At 37.0% G+C, this 14,653-nt stretch overlaps 1 protein-coding gene across 4 annotated transcripts in view; it reads right to left on the bottom strand.

Annotated features, from left to right (window-relative positions):
• ACER3 (alkaline ceramidase 3) overlaps positions 1 to 14,653 on the bottom strand; it is a 163,999-nt gene that overhangs the window by 17,760 nt on the left and 131,586 nt on the right. For all 4 annotated transcript variants that reach the window (XM_025357607.1, XM_025357608.1, XM_025357609.1 and 1 more), the window contains one exon: positions 11,334 to 11,392. In XM_025357607.1, coding sequence (XP_025213392.1) covers positions 11,334 to 11,392 — 59 coding nt within the window. The remainder of the gene's footprint in view (positions 1 to 11,333; positions 11,393 to 14,653) is intronic.

The following is a 14,653-nucleotide window of genomic DNA, read 5'->3' as shown; positions in this document are numbered from 1 at the left end:
AGCCTCAATGTCCTGGGCTCAAGTGATTCTCCCATCTCAGCCTCCCAAATAGCTAGGACTATAGGCATGCATCACCACACCTGACTAATTTTTAAATTTCTTTTTGTATAGACTAGGTCTCCCTATTTTTTTTTTTTTTTTTTTTTTTTTTTGAGACGGAGTCTCGCTCTGTCGCCCAGGCTGGAGTGCAGTGGCGGGATCTCAGCTCACTGCAAGCTCCGCCTCCCGGGTTCACGCCATTCTCCTGCCTCAGCCTCCAGAGTAGCTGGGACTACAGGCGCCCGCCACCTCGCCCGGCTAGTTTTTTGTATTTTTTAGTAGAGACGGGGTTTCACCGGGTTAGCCAGGATGGTCTCGATCTCCTGACCTTGTGATCCGCCCGTCTCGGCCTCCCAAAGTGCTGGGATTACAGGCTTGAGCCACCGCGCCCGGCCTAGGTCTCCCTATTATTGCCCAGCCTGGTATCAAACTCCTGGGCTCAAGTCATCTTCCTGCCTTGGCCTCCCTAAGTGCTGGAATTATAGGCATTAGTCATCACGTCCAGCCTGGAATTTTATGTTCTTTTGAACTCATCTGGGCATTTAACGGATGTTTGTTATATTATATCTAGAATTTCTAGGTGTTTTGTTACAGGAGGAATTTTCAGATGTTTCATCAGACAAATTAAAAGTAACAAAAGTTTTAAGAGTTTCAGTTTGATTTTAAAAAACATTTATGGATAAGCACTATCCTGGGATCCAGGGATTACCAAGATAACTAAGACTTTAAGAAGCTCACAGTCTAGTTGAGCAGACAGATAAGGAAACAATGACCAGTGCTAAATGAAATGATCAACAAATGGACATACAGGAAAGAAGCTGTGCAAGACAGATGGAAGAAAGTTGCTTTTATTTCATAGGATTGCCACTGTTAAGTGCTTTTTAAAGGTCTGTCATTTGTATTTCTAAAAGTATTGGTACCCTGTCTATCAGACTTGATTTAAGTCAAGGACTGTATTTTATGCTTCTTTATATTTGCCTAAGGGACCTAAATTAAAAACAGAATAAACTGGGACTTGGGCTCCTGGGAAGATGAAGTGGATATACTTTTTCATATTCATTCCACTAAGTAAAACTAAAAATGCTGGGCATTGTATATAAGACAGACATAAGAAGACCCTGAAAGGTGCTGAGAAAAAGCAGATTAACTAGGGACTTTGGGACCTGAGAAATGATACAGTGGTGAGTTCCATGTGTTTTCTTTTTAAAAAATTAATATTATTTTAAATTGATAAAGCATAATTATATACATTTGTGGAGTGCAATGTGATGTTTTGACATATGTATACAATGTGGAATTATTAAATCAAGCTAATTAACACACCCATCACTTATTTTTTTGTGGTGAGAAATTTGAAATTTGCTGTCTCAGCTATTTTGAAATATATAATACATTATAGTCACCCTGCCATGCAATAGATTCCCCACTCATGCCACAAAGGCTGAATGGGGAGCCTAGACTTCCATCCTCCTCAGGGTATTAGAAGGTGCTTCAACCTCATGCCAGGTTAAGAAGGCCAAGTAGTGAGGGGTTGGGACTCTCATCGCCACCCACAGTAATTAGTTCCTCATTCCCTTAGAGACCATGTGAGGAGCTTGGATATCTATCTTCCTGTGGCAATGATGAGACACTGTTTTCCCTCCCTGCTGGGGTAGTGTCAGAGACCTACTGGAGAGTCAGAATTTTCACGACTGACCAGAAATACCATAGCCACACCACTCGGGTGTCAGTGGAAACAAGATGGTGAGAAATAATAAAGCAATATTTCCCCTCTCAGACAAAGCAGTGGCAATCCTCCCACCTCAACCTCCTAAGTACCTGGGATTACAGGCATGAGCCCTGCTCAAACATGTTAAACCCAAAGAAATTCACATTAAGACAAACTATAGCCAAACTTCTGGAAACTAAAGACACAGGAAAATCTTGAAGTAGTGAGAGACAAACAACATCTTACCTATGGGGGAAAACAGTTCAAATGATAAAGAATTTTACATTAAAAAAATATGAAGGGCAGAGGAAGTGGCATGACATTTTTCAAGTTCTGAAAGAAAATAATTGTCAACCTAGAATTTTATATATAGTAAATACATCTTTTAGGAACAAAATAAATATCAAGATATTCTTAGGTGAAGGAAACCTAAGAGACTATATTTCCAGGAGACCTACCCTAAAAAATGGCTAAAGGAAGTTCTCTAAACAGAAAGGAAATGATGAAAAAAGGGATCATGGAACATCAGGAAGGAAGAAAGAGCAATGGAAATGAATATAAATGTGGGAGGACACAACACATTTTCCTTCTCGAGTTTTCTAAACTATGTATTATGATTAAGGCAAAAATCATAACACTGTCTGATATGGTCCTAAATGCATGGAGACAAAATATTAAAGACAGCCGGGCGCGGTGGCTCACCTCAGGAATTTGAGACCAGCCTGGCCAACATGGTGAAACCTTGTCTCTACTAAAAATATAAAAATTAGCCAGGCATGATGGCAGGCGCTGTAATCCCAGCTACTTGGGAGGCTGAGGCAGGAGAATTGCTTGAACTCGGGAGGTGGAGGTTGCAGTGAGCCAAGATCGCGCCACTGCACTCCAGCCTGGGCAACAAGAGTGAAACTCTGGCTCAAAAAAAAAAAAAAAATATATATATATATATATATGTAATATACATATATATGTAATATACATATATATGTAATATACATATATATATTATATACCAATTATATTTTAAGTGGGTCAGGCTAAAGGCATTCTTATGAGTTGAATTTTTCACCTCTAAAAAAGGTATGTTGACGTCATAACTCTAGTACTTTAGAATGTTACCTAATTTGGAAATAAAATCCTTGCAGATATAATTATTTAAGATGGGTTTATATTAGAGTAGGGTGGGCCCTACTCCAATATGACTGGTGTCCTTATAAGAAGATAGCTATCTGAAGACACAGAGACATGGGAAGAATGCCATGTGACAAAGGCAAAGACTGGAGTGATGCAGCTATAAGTCAAGGAATGCCAAAGCTTGCTATCAAACTACTAGAAGCTAGGAAGAGAAGTTTCCCAACTGGTCTCAGAGGGAGCATGGCCCTGAGACATTTTCATCTGGGACTTCTAGCCTCTAGAACTGTGATACGATAAATTTGAGTTCTTTAAAGCCACCTATGTGGTACTTTTTCATGGTGGCGCTAGGAAATGAATACAGACACATGAAAGGGAGGTAAGTTTTCTGTACTTCACTGGAACTGGTAAAATGCTGATTAACATTAGACTCTGATAGGGTATGTATATATAAAGTAACACTGAGAGCAGCCACTAAAAAAGCAATACAAAGAGAAACATAAGCACTATAGACACACTAACATGGAATTATAAAGAAAAAGTTTAAGTAACTCATAGGCAGGAAAAAGCATACAAAAGCAAAAAACCAGAGAGAACAAATAGAAAAAAAATAAAATGGCAGTTAAGTTCTAATATATTAATAATTACATTAATATAAATGATCTAAATACACCAATTAAAAGAAATTGGAAGAGTGGATTAAAAACATGACTCAACTAATTCAACTATATAATGTCTAAAGGAAATGCATTTCAAATATAACAATATGATCAGGTTGAAACTAAAAGGATGAAAAAAGATATGCCACACAAACATTAATCAAAAGAATGCTATGCTAATATGGATATATTAAACAGATAAATTAGACTTCAGCGCAAAGAAAATTACCAGAGTCACAGAGGAACATTACGTAATGACAAAAAAGCCAATCCACCAAGAAGATATAGCAATTCTAAATGTCTGTGCATCAAACAATAGACCTGCAAAATGTGTGAAGCAAAAACTGATGAAGGAGAAATAGTCAAATCCAAAATCATGTTTGGAGACTTCAATATTTTTCTGTCATCAACTGATAGAACAACTAGAGAATCAACAATGATATAGAAGAACTAAAAAACACCATTGAGCATTAAATAGCTAACTCGTTGGGCTTGGAGCACAAACACTGCACATTTCAAAGAAAGGACTGGCTCTTGACTGGCTTCTGGGAGATAACTTCTGAGACCTTAGAAAATCCTGCCCAATAAGAGTGTCTTTGTATATTTGACACTTTGGGCCATGCCAGATAGTTTATGCAACTAACGTGCTTTATAGGAAACACCTATTTTTATTTGCCTGGGGTCTTGGGCCATGCTCTATCAGTTTGACCTTTAGGTAACAAACCTTAACCACGAGTGTAATAGCTTTCTGAGTTCTGTGAATCCTAGTGAATCATCAGACCTGAGGGTAGTCATGGGGAACACTGACACAACCATCAACCAACAGGATCTAATTGACATATGTAGAAGATTTTATGAAACAATAGCAGAATACATATTCTTTTCAAACAAATATGGAACATATGCCAAGATATCCTTGGTGTAAATATCCTTGGTATAACCTGATCCATAATACAAACCTCAATAAATTTAAGAAAAATGAAATCATGTGGAGTGTGTTCTCTGACCACAATGAAATCAAACAAGAAATCAAGAATGACAACAGGAAAATCTCCAAACACTTGAATGTGAAACAACATAGCCTAAATAATCCATGGGTCAAAGAGGAAGTCTCAAGAGAAATTTTAAAAAATACATTGAACTGAATAAAAATGAAATACAACATACAAAAAGCTGTGGAACACTGCTAAAGCAATGCTTTAGCATTGTCCTGCTGAGAGGAAAATTTATAGCACTAAATGCTCATTAAGAAATAGGAAGGTCTGAAATAAAAATCTAAGCTTCCATCTCAAGAACCTTGAAAAAGAAATAAAAATAAACCCACAGTAAGCAAAACAAAGAAAACATAAAGAACAGAAATCAATGAAACTGAAAAATGAAAAATGGAGAAAATCAATCAAACAAAAGTCTGGTTTTTAAAAAGATCAATAAACTTTGAGACACTTCTAGCAAGGCTGACCAAAAAAGAGAGAGAGAAGCCTAACACATTACCAATATTAGGAATGAAACAGATTATCACTACAAGCCCTCTCAACATCAAGAGGAAAACAAGGGAATATTATAACCAATTCTACACACATAAATTTTAATGACTTAGATGAAATGAACCAATGACTCAAGAAACAAACAATTCACCCAACATAAAACCAATCATTTGAATAGCTGCATGTCTTCAACAAGAGTGGAAGAAAAAAGAAAAAAGTGAATAACTGCATGACTATTAAAGAGGCTGAACCTGTAATTTTATTTTTCTGCATATGTTTAATGTAAAAATTTTATTATGTTAAAGTATTCGTAAAGTTTAACTTTTTAACTCTTTTAAAGTATATAGGTCTCACGATATTGAGACCTATATACTTTAAAAGAGTTAAAAAGTTTGAAAATGGCCATACTGCCCAAGGTTATTTATAGATTCAATGCCATCCCCATCAACCTACCAATGAGTTTCTTCACAGAATTGGAAAAAACTGCTTTAAAGTTCATATGGAACCAAAAAAGAGCCCGCATCTCCAAGACAATCCTAAGTCAAAAGAACAAAGCTGGAGGCATCATGCTACCTGACTTCAAACTATACTACAAGGCTACAGTAACCAAAACAGCATGGTACTGGTACCAAAACAGAGATATAGACCAATGGAACAGAACAGAGTCCTCAGAAATAATACCACACATCTACAGCCATCGGATCTTTGACAAACCTGAGAGAAACAAGAAATGGGGAAAGGATTCCCTATTTAATAAATGGTGCTGGGAAAATTGGCTAGCCATAAGTAGAAAGCTGAAACTGGATCCTTTCCTTACTCCTTATACGAAAATTAATTCAAGATGGATTAGAGACTTAAATGTTAGACCTAATACCATAAAAACCCTAGAGGAAAAGCCAGGTAGTACCATTCAGGACATAGGCATGGGCAAAGACTTCATGTCTAAAACACCAAAAGCAACGGCAACAAAAGCCAAAACTGACAAATGGGATCTCATTAAACTAAAGAGCTTCTGCACAGCAAAAGAAACTACCATCAGAGTGAACAGGCAACCTACAGAATGGGAGAAAATTTTTGCAATCTACTCATCTGACAAAGGGCTAATATCCAGAACCTACAAAGAACTCAGACAAATTTACAAGAAAAAAACAAACAACCCCATCAAAAAGTGGGCAAAGGATATGAACAGACATTTCTCAAAAGAAGACATTCATACAGCCAACAGACACATGAAAAACTGCTCATCATCACTGGCCATCAGAGAAATGCAAATCAAAACCACAATGAGATACCATCTCACACCAGTTAGAATGGCGATCATTAAAAAGTCAGGAAACAACAGGTGCTGGAGAGGATGTGGAGAAATAGGAACACTTTTACACTGTTGGTGGGATTGTAAACTAGTTCAACCATTATGGAAAACAGTATGGCGATTCCTCAAGGATCTAGAACTAGATGTACCATATGACCCAGCCATCCCATTACTGGGTATATAGCCAAAGGATTATAAATCATGCTGCTATAAAGACACATGCACACGTATGTTTATTGTGGCACTATTCACAATAGCAAAGACTTGGAATCGACCCAAATGTCCATCAGTGACAGACTGGATTAAGAAAATGTGGCACATATACACCATGGAATATTATGCAGCCATAAAAAAGGATGAGTTTGTGTCCTTTGTAGGGACATGGATGCAGCTGGAAACCATCATTCTTAGCAAACTATCACAAGAACAGAAAACCAAACACCGCATGTTCTCACTCATAGGTGGGAACTGAACAATGAGATCACTTGGACTCGGGAAGGGGAACATCACACACTGGGGCCTATCATGGGGAGGGGGGAGGGGGGAGGGATTGCATTGGGAGTTATACCTGATGTAAATGACGAGTTGATGGGTGCTGACGAGTTGATGGGTGCAGCACAGCAACATGGCACAAGTATACATATGTAACAAACCTGCACGTTATGCACGTGTACCCTAGAACTTAAAGTATAATAATAATAAAAAATAAATAAATAAATAAAGTATATAGGTCTGTAGCATTAAGTACATTCACATTGTTGTGCCACCCTTACCACTGTCTGTCTCCAGAACTTTTTCCATCTTCCCAAACTGCATTTGGTACCCACAAAACAATAACTCTCCAATGCCTTCCCCAGGGATCCCCCTTATCCTACTCCCCACCAGGCCCCGACCACCATTTTATTTGTGTCTCTATGAAGTTGATTACTCTAGGAACCTCGTATAAGTGGACTCATGTAGTATCTGTCCTCTTGTGACTGACTTATTTCGCTTAGCCTAGTGTCTTATAGGTGCATCCCTGTTGTAACAGGTGTCAGAATTTCCTTTATTTTTAAAATGTGTAATTTAAAAATGCCCCAAAAAACAGATCTCTAGGCCCAGATAGTTTCACTAGAGAATTCTACCAAACATTGAAAGAAGAATTAACACTAATTCTACACAATTTATTCCAGAAAATAGAAGGGAGCAACATTTCTCAATTCATTTAATGAAATGTTTAGTATCCTGATGCCAAAACCAGCAAAAGACAGGACAAAAAGTAAAAACTACAAACCAATATCCTTCATGAATACAGATACAAAAATCCTTAACAAAATATTAACAAGTGAAGAATTCAGAATATATAAAAAGAATTACATAGTATAACTAAGTAAGGTTTATCCCAGGATACAAGGCTGGATCAATATTCCCAAATCAATTAACATAATCCACCTTATTAACAGGCTACAGAATAAAACAGTGTGATAAAATCAATTGATACTGAAAAAGCGTTTGACAAAATCCAATACCCATTCATGATAAAGAAAATTAGTAATAGAGTGTATTATAGGTCCATTTATGATAATGAAAATTATGATAAAAATAAAGAATAGAGGATATAGTGTGTCTCCTCTGAAATTCATATGTTAAAGTCCTAACCCCCTGTAGTTTAGAATGTGACTATTTAGAGCTAGGTTCTTTAAAGAGATAATTAAGTTAAAATGGGGTCATTAGGGTAGGCCCTAATCCAATATAACTGGTGTCCTTTATCAGAAGAGGAGATTAGGACACACACAGAGACAGAAATCAGACACAGGCATGCACAGAGAAAAGACCAAATGACCACCTTCTCTCTGTGTTCTCTCTGTGGCCAATTGCATGTCAAAGAGAGGAGTGTCAGAAGAAACCAAACCTGCTGACACCCTAGTCTCAGACTTGTAGCCTCCAGAACTGTAAGAAAATAAGTTTGTTGGTTAAGCCACCCAATCTAATGGTATTTTATGCTAGCCCTATCAAACCAGTATAGAGGGCAAATTCCTCAACCTAATAAAGAACATCTATAAAAAACATATAGCTAACATTTAACTTAATGATGAAAGGTTAAATGCTTTTCCCCTAAAATTGGGAACAAGGCAAGGAGATCTGCTGTCACCACTCTTACTTAACATAGTCTTGGAAGTTCTAGTCAGGGCAATAAGGCAAAAAGGAACTAAAAAGCACACACATCAAGAATGAGGATATACACTATTTCTATTTGTAGCAAATCTTAAAAACAAATCTACAGGGCCGGGTGCAGTAGCTCACGCCTGTAATCCCAACACTATGGGAGGCAAGGTGGGCAGATCATGAAGTCAGGAGTTTGAAACCAGCCTAGCCAACATAGTGAAACCCCATCTCTAGTAAAAATACAGAAAAATTAGCTGGGCATGGTGGTGGGCACCTGTAATCCCAGCTACTCGGGAGGCAGAGGCAGGAGAATCAATCACTTGAACCTGAGAGGCGGAGGCTGCAGTGAGCCGAGATTGTGCCATTGCGCTCCAGCCTGGGAGAATGCAAGACTCCGTCTCAAAAAAAAACCAAAAAACAAAACAAAACAAAGCAATCTACAAAAAAAACTATCCTAGAACTGACTTCAACAAGGTGGCAGAATAAAAGATAATCATTTGTGTATCTATATAATAGCAATGAACATGTGGACACTAAAATTTAAAAATACAATATCACAACTGCTTAAAAAATTGAAAACTACAAAATGCTGATGAAAGAAATTAAAGATCTAAATAAATCAAGGGACTCAACATAGTAAAGATGTCAACTCTGCAAATTGATATGCATATTTAATGTAATTCCCATAATTCCTAACATCTCAACAAGATTTTAAATTTAGACAATATTATTCTAAACTTTATATAGAAAGGCAAGGAAACTAAATAGCTAGAGCAATTTTGAAAAAGAAGAATGAAGTGGCAGGAATCAGTCTGTATGATTTGAAGACTTATACAGCCACAGTAATGAAGACTGTGTGGTATTGTTGGAGGGGAGACACATCAATCAATGGAACATAACCGAGATCCCTAAAATAGGCATACACAAATCTACCCAAGTAATTTTTGACAAAAGTGCAAAAGCAATTCAATGGAGAAAGGACAGTCTTTTCAACTAATGGGTCTTTGAACAGTTGGACATCCACATGTAAAAAATAGAACCTCGCCCTATGCCTCAGATCTTATACAAAATGAACTGAAAATAAACCACAGACTTAAATGTAAAATGTAAAACTATACAATCTTTTAGAAAAAAAACATAGGAACAAATCGTTGGCATCAGGTGGGTACAGAGTTCTTAGACTGGACACCAAAAACACAATCCATAAAACTGATAAATTTGACCTCACTGAAATGAAGAATGTTTGCTCATTGAAAGAGAGGATGAAAAGTTATAGATTGGGAGAAAGAATTCACAAATCACGTATTTAATAAAGAATTAGAACCTCACAACTCAACTGTAAAAACAATAGAAAGTGTCCTTATTATCTCTTATAAAAAAAGAAACTAGGCAAAGACATGAGCAGAAATTTTACCAGGGAGAATACATATACATATGGCAAATAAGCACATGGAAGTTACGTTCAATGTGATTAGCCATTAGGGAAATGCAAATTTTTAAAAACTTCATTAAAAATAGTGACACTACCAAATTCTGGTGAGGATGCAGAGAAACTGGATTACACATATATTGGTGGTGGGAATGTAAAAATGGTGGAGCTACTCTGGAAAACAATTCAGCAGTTTTGAGAAAAACTAAACATAAATTACTATAAAACCTAGCAATTTCACTGTGGGCATTTATTCCAGAAATTTATTCCAGAAGCGAAAACTTGTGTTCATATAAAAACCTGCATTACAATTGTTCATAGCAGCTTTATTCATGATTGCCCAAAACTGGAAACAATCCAGATGTTACTCAACAGGTGAATGGTTAAACTGTGGTACGTCTATGCCATGGAATACTACTCAGCAATAGAAAGGAATGAATTATTGACACACTCAACAACTTGGATTAATCGCCAGATAATTATGCTGAGTTCAAAAAGCCAATCTCAAAGGTTATATATGAGATTCAATTTATATAACATTCTTGAAATGACAAAAACAGAAATGCAGAACAGATTAAGTGATCACCAGGGGTTAAGGATAGGGAGTGAGGAGTGAGGTGGGGCAGGAGGGAAGTAGGTGTGGTTATAAAAGGGCAACACAGGCATCCTTCTGATGATGGAAATGTTTTGTATCTTGACTGTATTCATATCAAGCCTTGGTTTTGATATCATACTATAGTTTTGTAAGATGCTACAAATGGAGGAGAGTGGTAAAGGATACTGGGATCTTTTTTTTTTTTTTTTTTACAAATGTATGCATTTCTACAGTTATCTAGAAACTAAAAGTTTAATAAAAAAGGAAAAAAAAGAACAAACCCACAAATCATACTACTTATTTATTGAACACCTGTTGTGCGGCCACACCCTATTTAAGGTAATCTCACGAATGTTATTTCTTATTTAATTTTCATGAATGCCTAAAGATTATACCCATTTCCCAAATAATCTTTCATGAAATACTAATTCTTTGTGACATTAATAGCCTTCCTTGGAGATACTATGTAAAAGGAAATCTCTAGTCAAGTAGGTTTAAGAAAGACAAAAACAATTTTGTTTTAACTGTAGGATTTTTAAGGTATCTAATATCTAATGAACTTTATAAATATTCAAAACAAGGCCATCATAGACAGCTCCCTTTAATTTTCCCATGTCTTTAATTTTGGAACCCTAGTTTTCACTTGATGCCCATGAACAACTTGTCTGAAGACCCAGTATTCCCTATAATATAACAATAAGTGTTGGGTTATAGTTTTCTTCCAACATCTCTACTGAAGTGAGCTTTTGTGTGTTATTTCAATTTAGGCTATAGATTTACTGTCATAGGTCTGAGTATACTTCAATCATAGTACAGATGATCCAAACTACTTACCATGTAACAATATAAATAGATCGAAGTACTAATGTAAAGACCAACATTCCATACATGACCTAAATAGGAATGGAAAATGAGGTTAGTATAATAATTATTCTTTGGCAAAGGAAGTCTATTCTGCCTACCAAAATAGCCTTCCCAATTAAATGTAAATATTTATTATCCTTCATTACATTTTAGAGAATAGAATTTTTTAAAATGTGTTAAATCACTAAGTCATGCTAACTTCTGAGGAAAAGTTAAGAGCCTGCTTAACTTTATTAAATAACCAATATCAGAATTCCTATATCAATTTTAATTCTGAATGGATCTTTGAAATTTTAAATATCTGCTGAAACCTGAACAAATGTTGTAATTTTGCCTCATACTCTTTAGCTCCTCTCTTCTCTTTAGTTTTGCTTTCAGCAAATACAGTAATTGTGCTTCCCATTTTACAATATTATAAACCTGAATTCTTTTAACTCTTCTAAATGCCTCTGCATTCATGTGCATCCTCCCCTGGCATTCTTTCTCATCCCTAGTCTCCAAAAAAGGTGCCCACTTCTTGACTAAGGTTAATCCATTTTCCTGTGTTCTTTATTCTATATGTTCCCATATCTTCCTAGCGTTGGCTCTTCTTTCTTTTCTGTATTGAGCATTAGATGAGTATTAGTACCTGGAAAATTGAACCTAGTGGGAAAATATGATTTAGCAAATACATATAAAGCCAATAGTTGAGAAAGCACCACCCAGGTCAAGAAGTAAATCCTTGTTAACCCCCCAGAAGTGCTGCATTTGTGTCTTCCCAGTCCAACCCTCTCCCTTCCTTTTTAGAGGAAACCCCTCTTCTGACTTGTGTAATAAACATTGTTTTGCTTTTCTTTATATAATTACTAACTTAAAGTAGTCATCTACAAATGCATTCCTAAGTAATTAATAATACTGTTTGCTTTTGAGTTATAATAGAATTTTGATTAAGTTTTATTTTATTACTCTTATTTCTTTTGAGGCAGGGTCTTTTGTCATCTAGGCTGGAGTGTAATGGCATGATCATAGCTCACTGCAGCCTTGATCTCCCAGGCTCAAGCCATCCTCTTGCCTCAGCCTCCCAAGTAGCTGGGTGGGACTAGAGGTGTGTGTAACCATATCCTGGTTAATTTTTTTCTTTTTAGTATAGACGAGGTCTCACTATGTTGCCTAGGCTGGTCTCAATCTTATGTGGATAAGGGTAGAAAAGAAGCTGTGTATATGAATAGCTCTGGGTCTTCTGATGAGATGAAGATGCTACATCTGCTATAACTCTCACCCTGTATCCTTGTATAAAGCTGAGTAAACATAGTATTACATTAAAGCTTATTAGAGTCTCATTGCCAGCTTAAATCCATAACTGCAGCTCAAATGGTGAATAAGACAGGTGTAATCCCTATACTCACAGCAATTACAATCTAGTAAAGGGAGAGATAAGTAACCAGGCAATTGTAATACAGTATTATAACTCTATGGCAGGAACTGTACAGAGTACTTTGTAAACACATAGGAAGGCCACCTAATCCAGACTTATACAGTAGAAAGTCTTTCTAGAGGATAGGGTGTTTAAAATTTTATACCTGAAGCTCATGTAGCAGTTACCTTAAAAGAAAGTGGAAGAGAGTTATTGTCATATCTTATATTCCAGAGACAAGGAGGAAAAAAAGATCCTTATAGTATATTGTTGTAATACAGAATAGGAAAAATGGAGTCAGAGACCAGAGGTCAAATCTGGCCTTTCAAGTCATGTTAAAGAGCTGGACTTTATATAACAGTAACAGAGGCTGGGTGTGGTGGCTCACACCTGTAATCCCAGCACTTTAGGAGGCTGAGGCAGGTGGATCACTTGAGGTCAGGAGTTCGAGACCAGCCTGGCCAACATGGTGAAACCCCATCTCTACTAAAAATGCAAAAATTAGCCAGGTGTGGTGGCAGATGCTTGTAATCCCAGCTACTTGGGAGGCTGAGGCACAAGAATTGCTTGAACCCAGGAGGCGGAGGTTGCAGTGAGCTAAGATTGCACCACTGTACTCCAGCCTGGGTGACAGAACAAGACTCTGTCTCAGGAAAAAAAAAAAAAAAAGGCTGGGTGGGGTGGCTCACACCTGTAATCCCAGCACTTTGGGAGGCCGAGGTGGGTGGATTACCTGAGGTTAGGAGTTCCAGACCAGCCTGGCCAACATGGTGAAACCCCATCTTTACTAAAAAATACAAAAAATTAGCTGAGCATGGTGGTGGGTGCCAGTAATCCCAGTTACTTGGGAGGCTGAGGCAGGAGAATTGCTTGAACCCAAGAGGCGGAGGTTGCAGTGAGCCAAGATGGTGCTATTGCACTCCAGCCTGGGCAACAAGAGCAAGACTCCATCTCAAACAAAACAAAACAAAACAAACAAACAAACAAAAAGGAAAAATAATGGAAAGTCAATGAAAGTTTCACCAATAGATAACATGGTCAGACTCATGTATTAGAAAGATGTCCCTGTTGTGCTGAGTGGAGAATGAGAGGGAGGTGAGACTGACAGGAAACAGACCAATGATAACGTGTTGCAGTAATCTAAGTGAGAGATGGAGACCTGAACTAGGGTAATATAGGGGAGATGCAGAGAAGTGAACAGATTAGAGATTTAGGGTTCAGACTAATCATTAATTTGAATGGAAGTTAGAGAGGGGGAAAGACAAGGATGATGGCCTGGTTTATGGCATGGACAGTTAGATGCATGGCAAAATTAATTACTGGATTAGAGAATATATGAAGAGAAGAAAGACTAGGGAGAAAAATGGTGAGTTCACTTCTGCATATATGTTCAGAGTTTGATGTGCCAGTGAGATAGCTAAGTAGAGACATCTAGCAGAAGTTGGATACCTAGGTCTATAGTTTAGAAGAAAAATCAGAGCTGAAGAAATAGAACTGTCAGCATATAGGAGTCAATGGGAATGAATTTCCCAGAGATTTGTTGAGCATACGAAATGATGGATTAGGAAAGAACCTATGCCTTGGCAACATCATGGGACTTTTTCAAATTAACTTTCTTCTCTCCAGAGCACACTTACCCCATACTTTTGATGCTCCCCATTGCTAGTGGCCTACCCAGTATTCATTCCCTCCTTCCAACTATATAGAAACTGATTTTATCTGGCTGGCAGCATGCAAGTTTGATTTCTCAACTTATAGAGGTTTCTTTTTTTTAAGTAAAAAAGATGATAGAATATAGACTTTTCTGGTCCTTTTTATAATTTTTATCTAACAATACGTATATTTTTATAGTGAAATTTTATCTATATTTAATAGTTGTTTTCAGTCTCCGGACTCC

The sequence above is a fragment of the Theropithecus gelada genome, chromosome 14 (assembly GCF_003255815.1).
Source record: "Theropithecus gelada isolate Dixy chromosome 14, Tgel_1.0, whole genome shotgun sequence".
In the NCBI taxonomy this organism is placed as follows: Eukaryota; Metazoa; Chordata; class Mammalia; order Primates; family Cercopithecidae; genus Theropithecus; species Theropithecus gelada.
The sequence above is the reverse complement of the archived record's forward strand: the minus strand, read 5'-3'. Positions and strand labels throughout refer to the sequence as shown.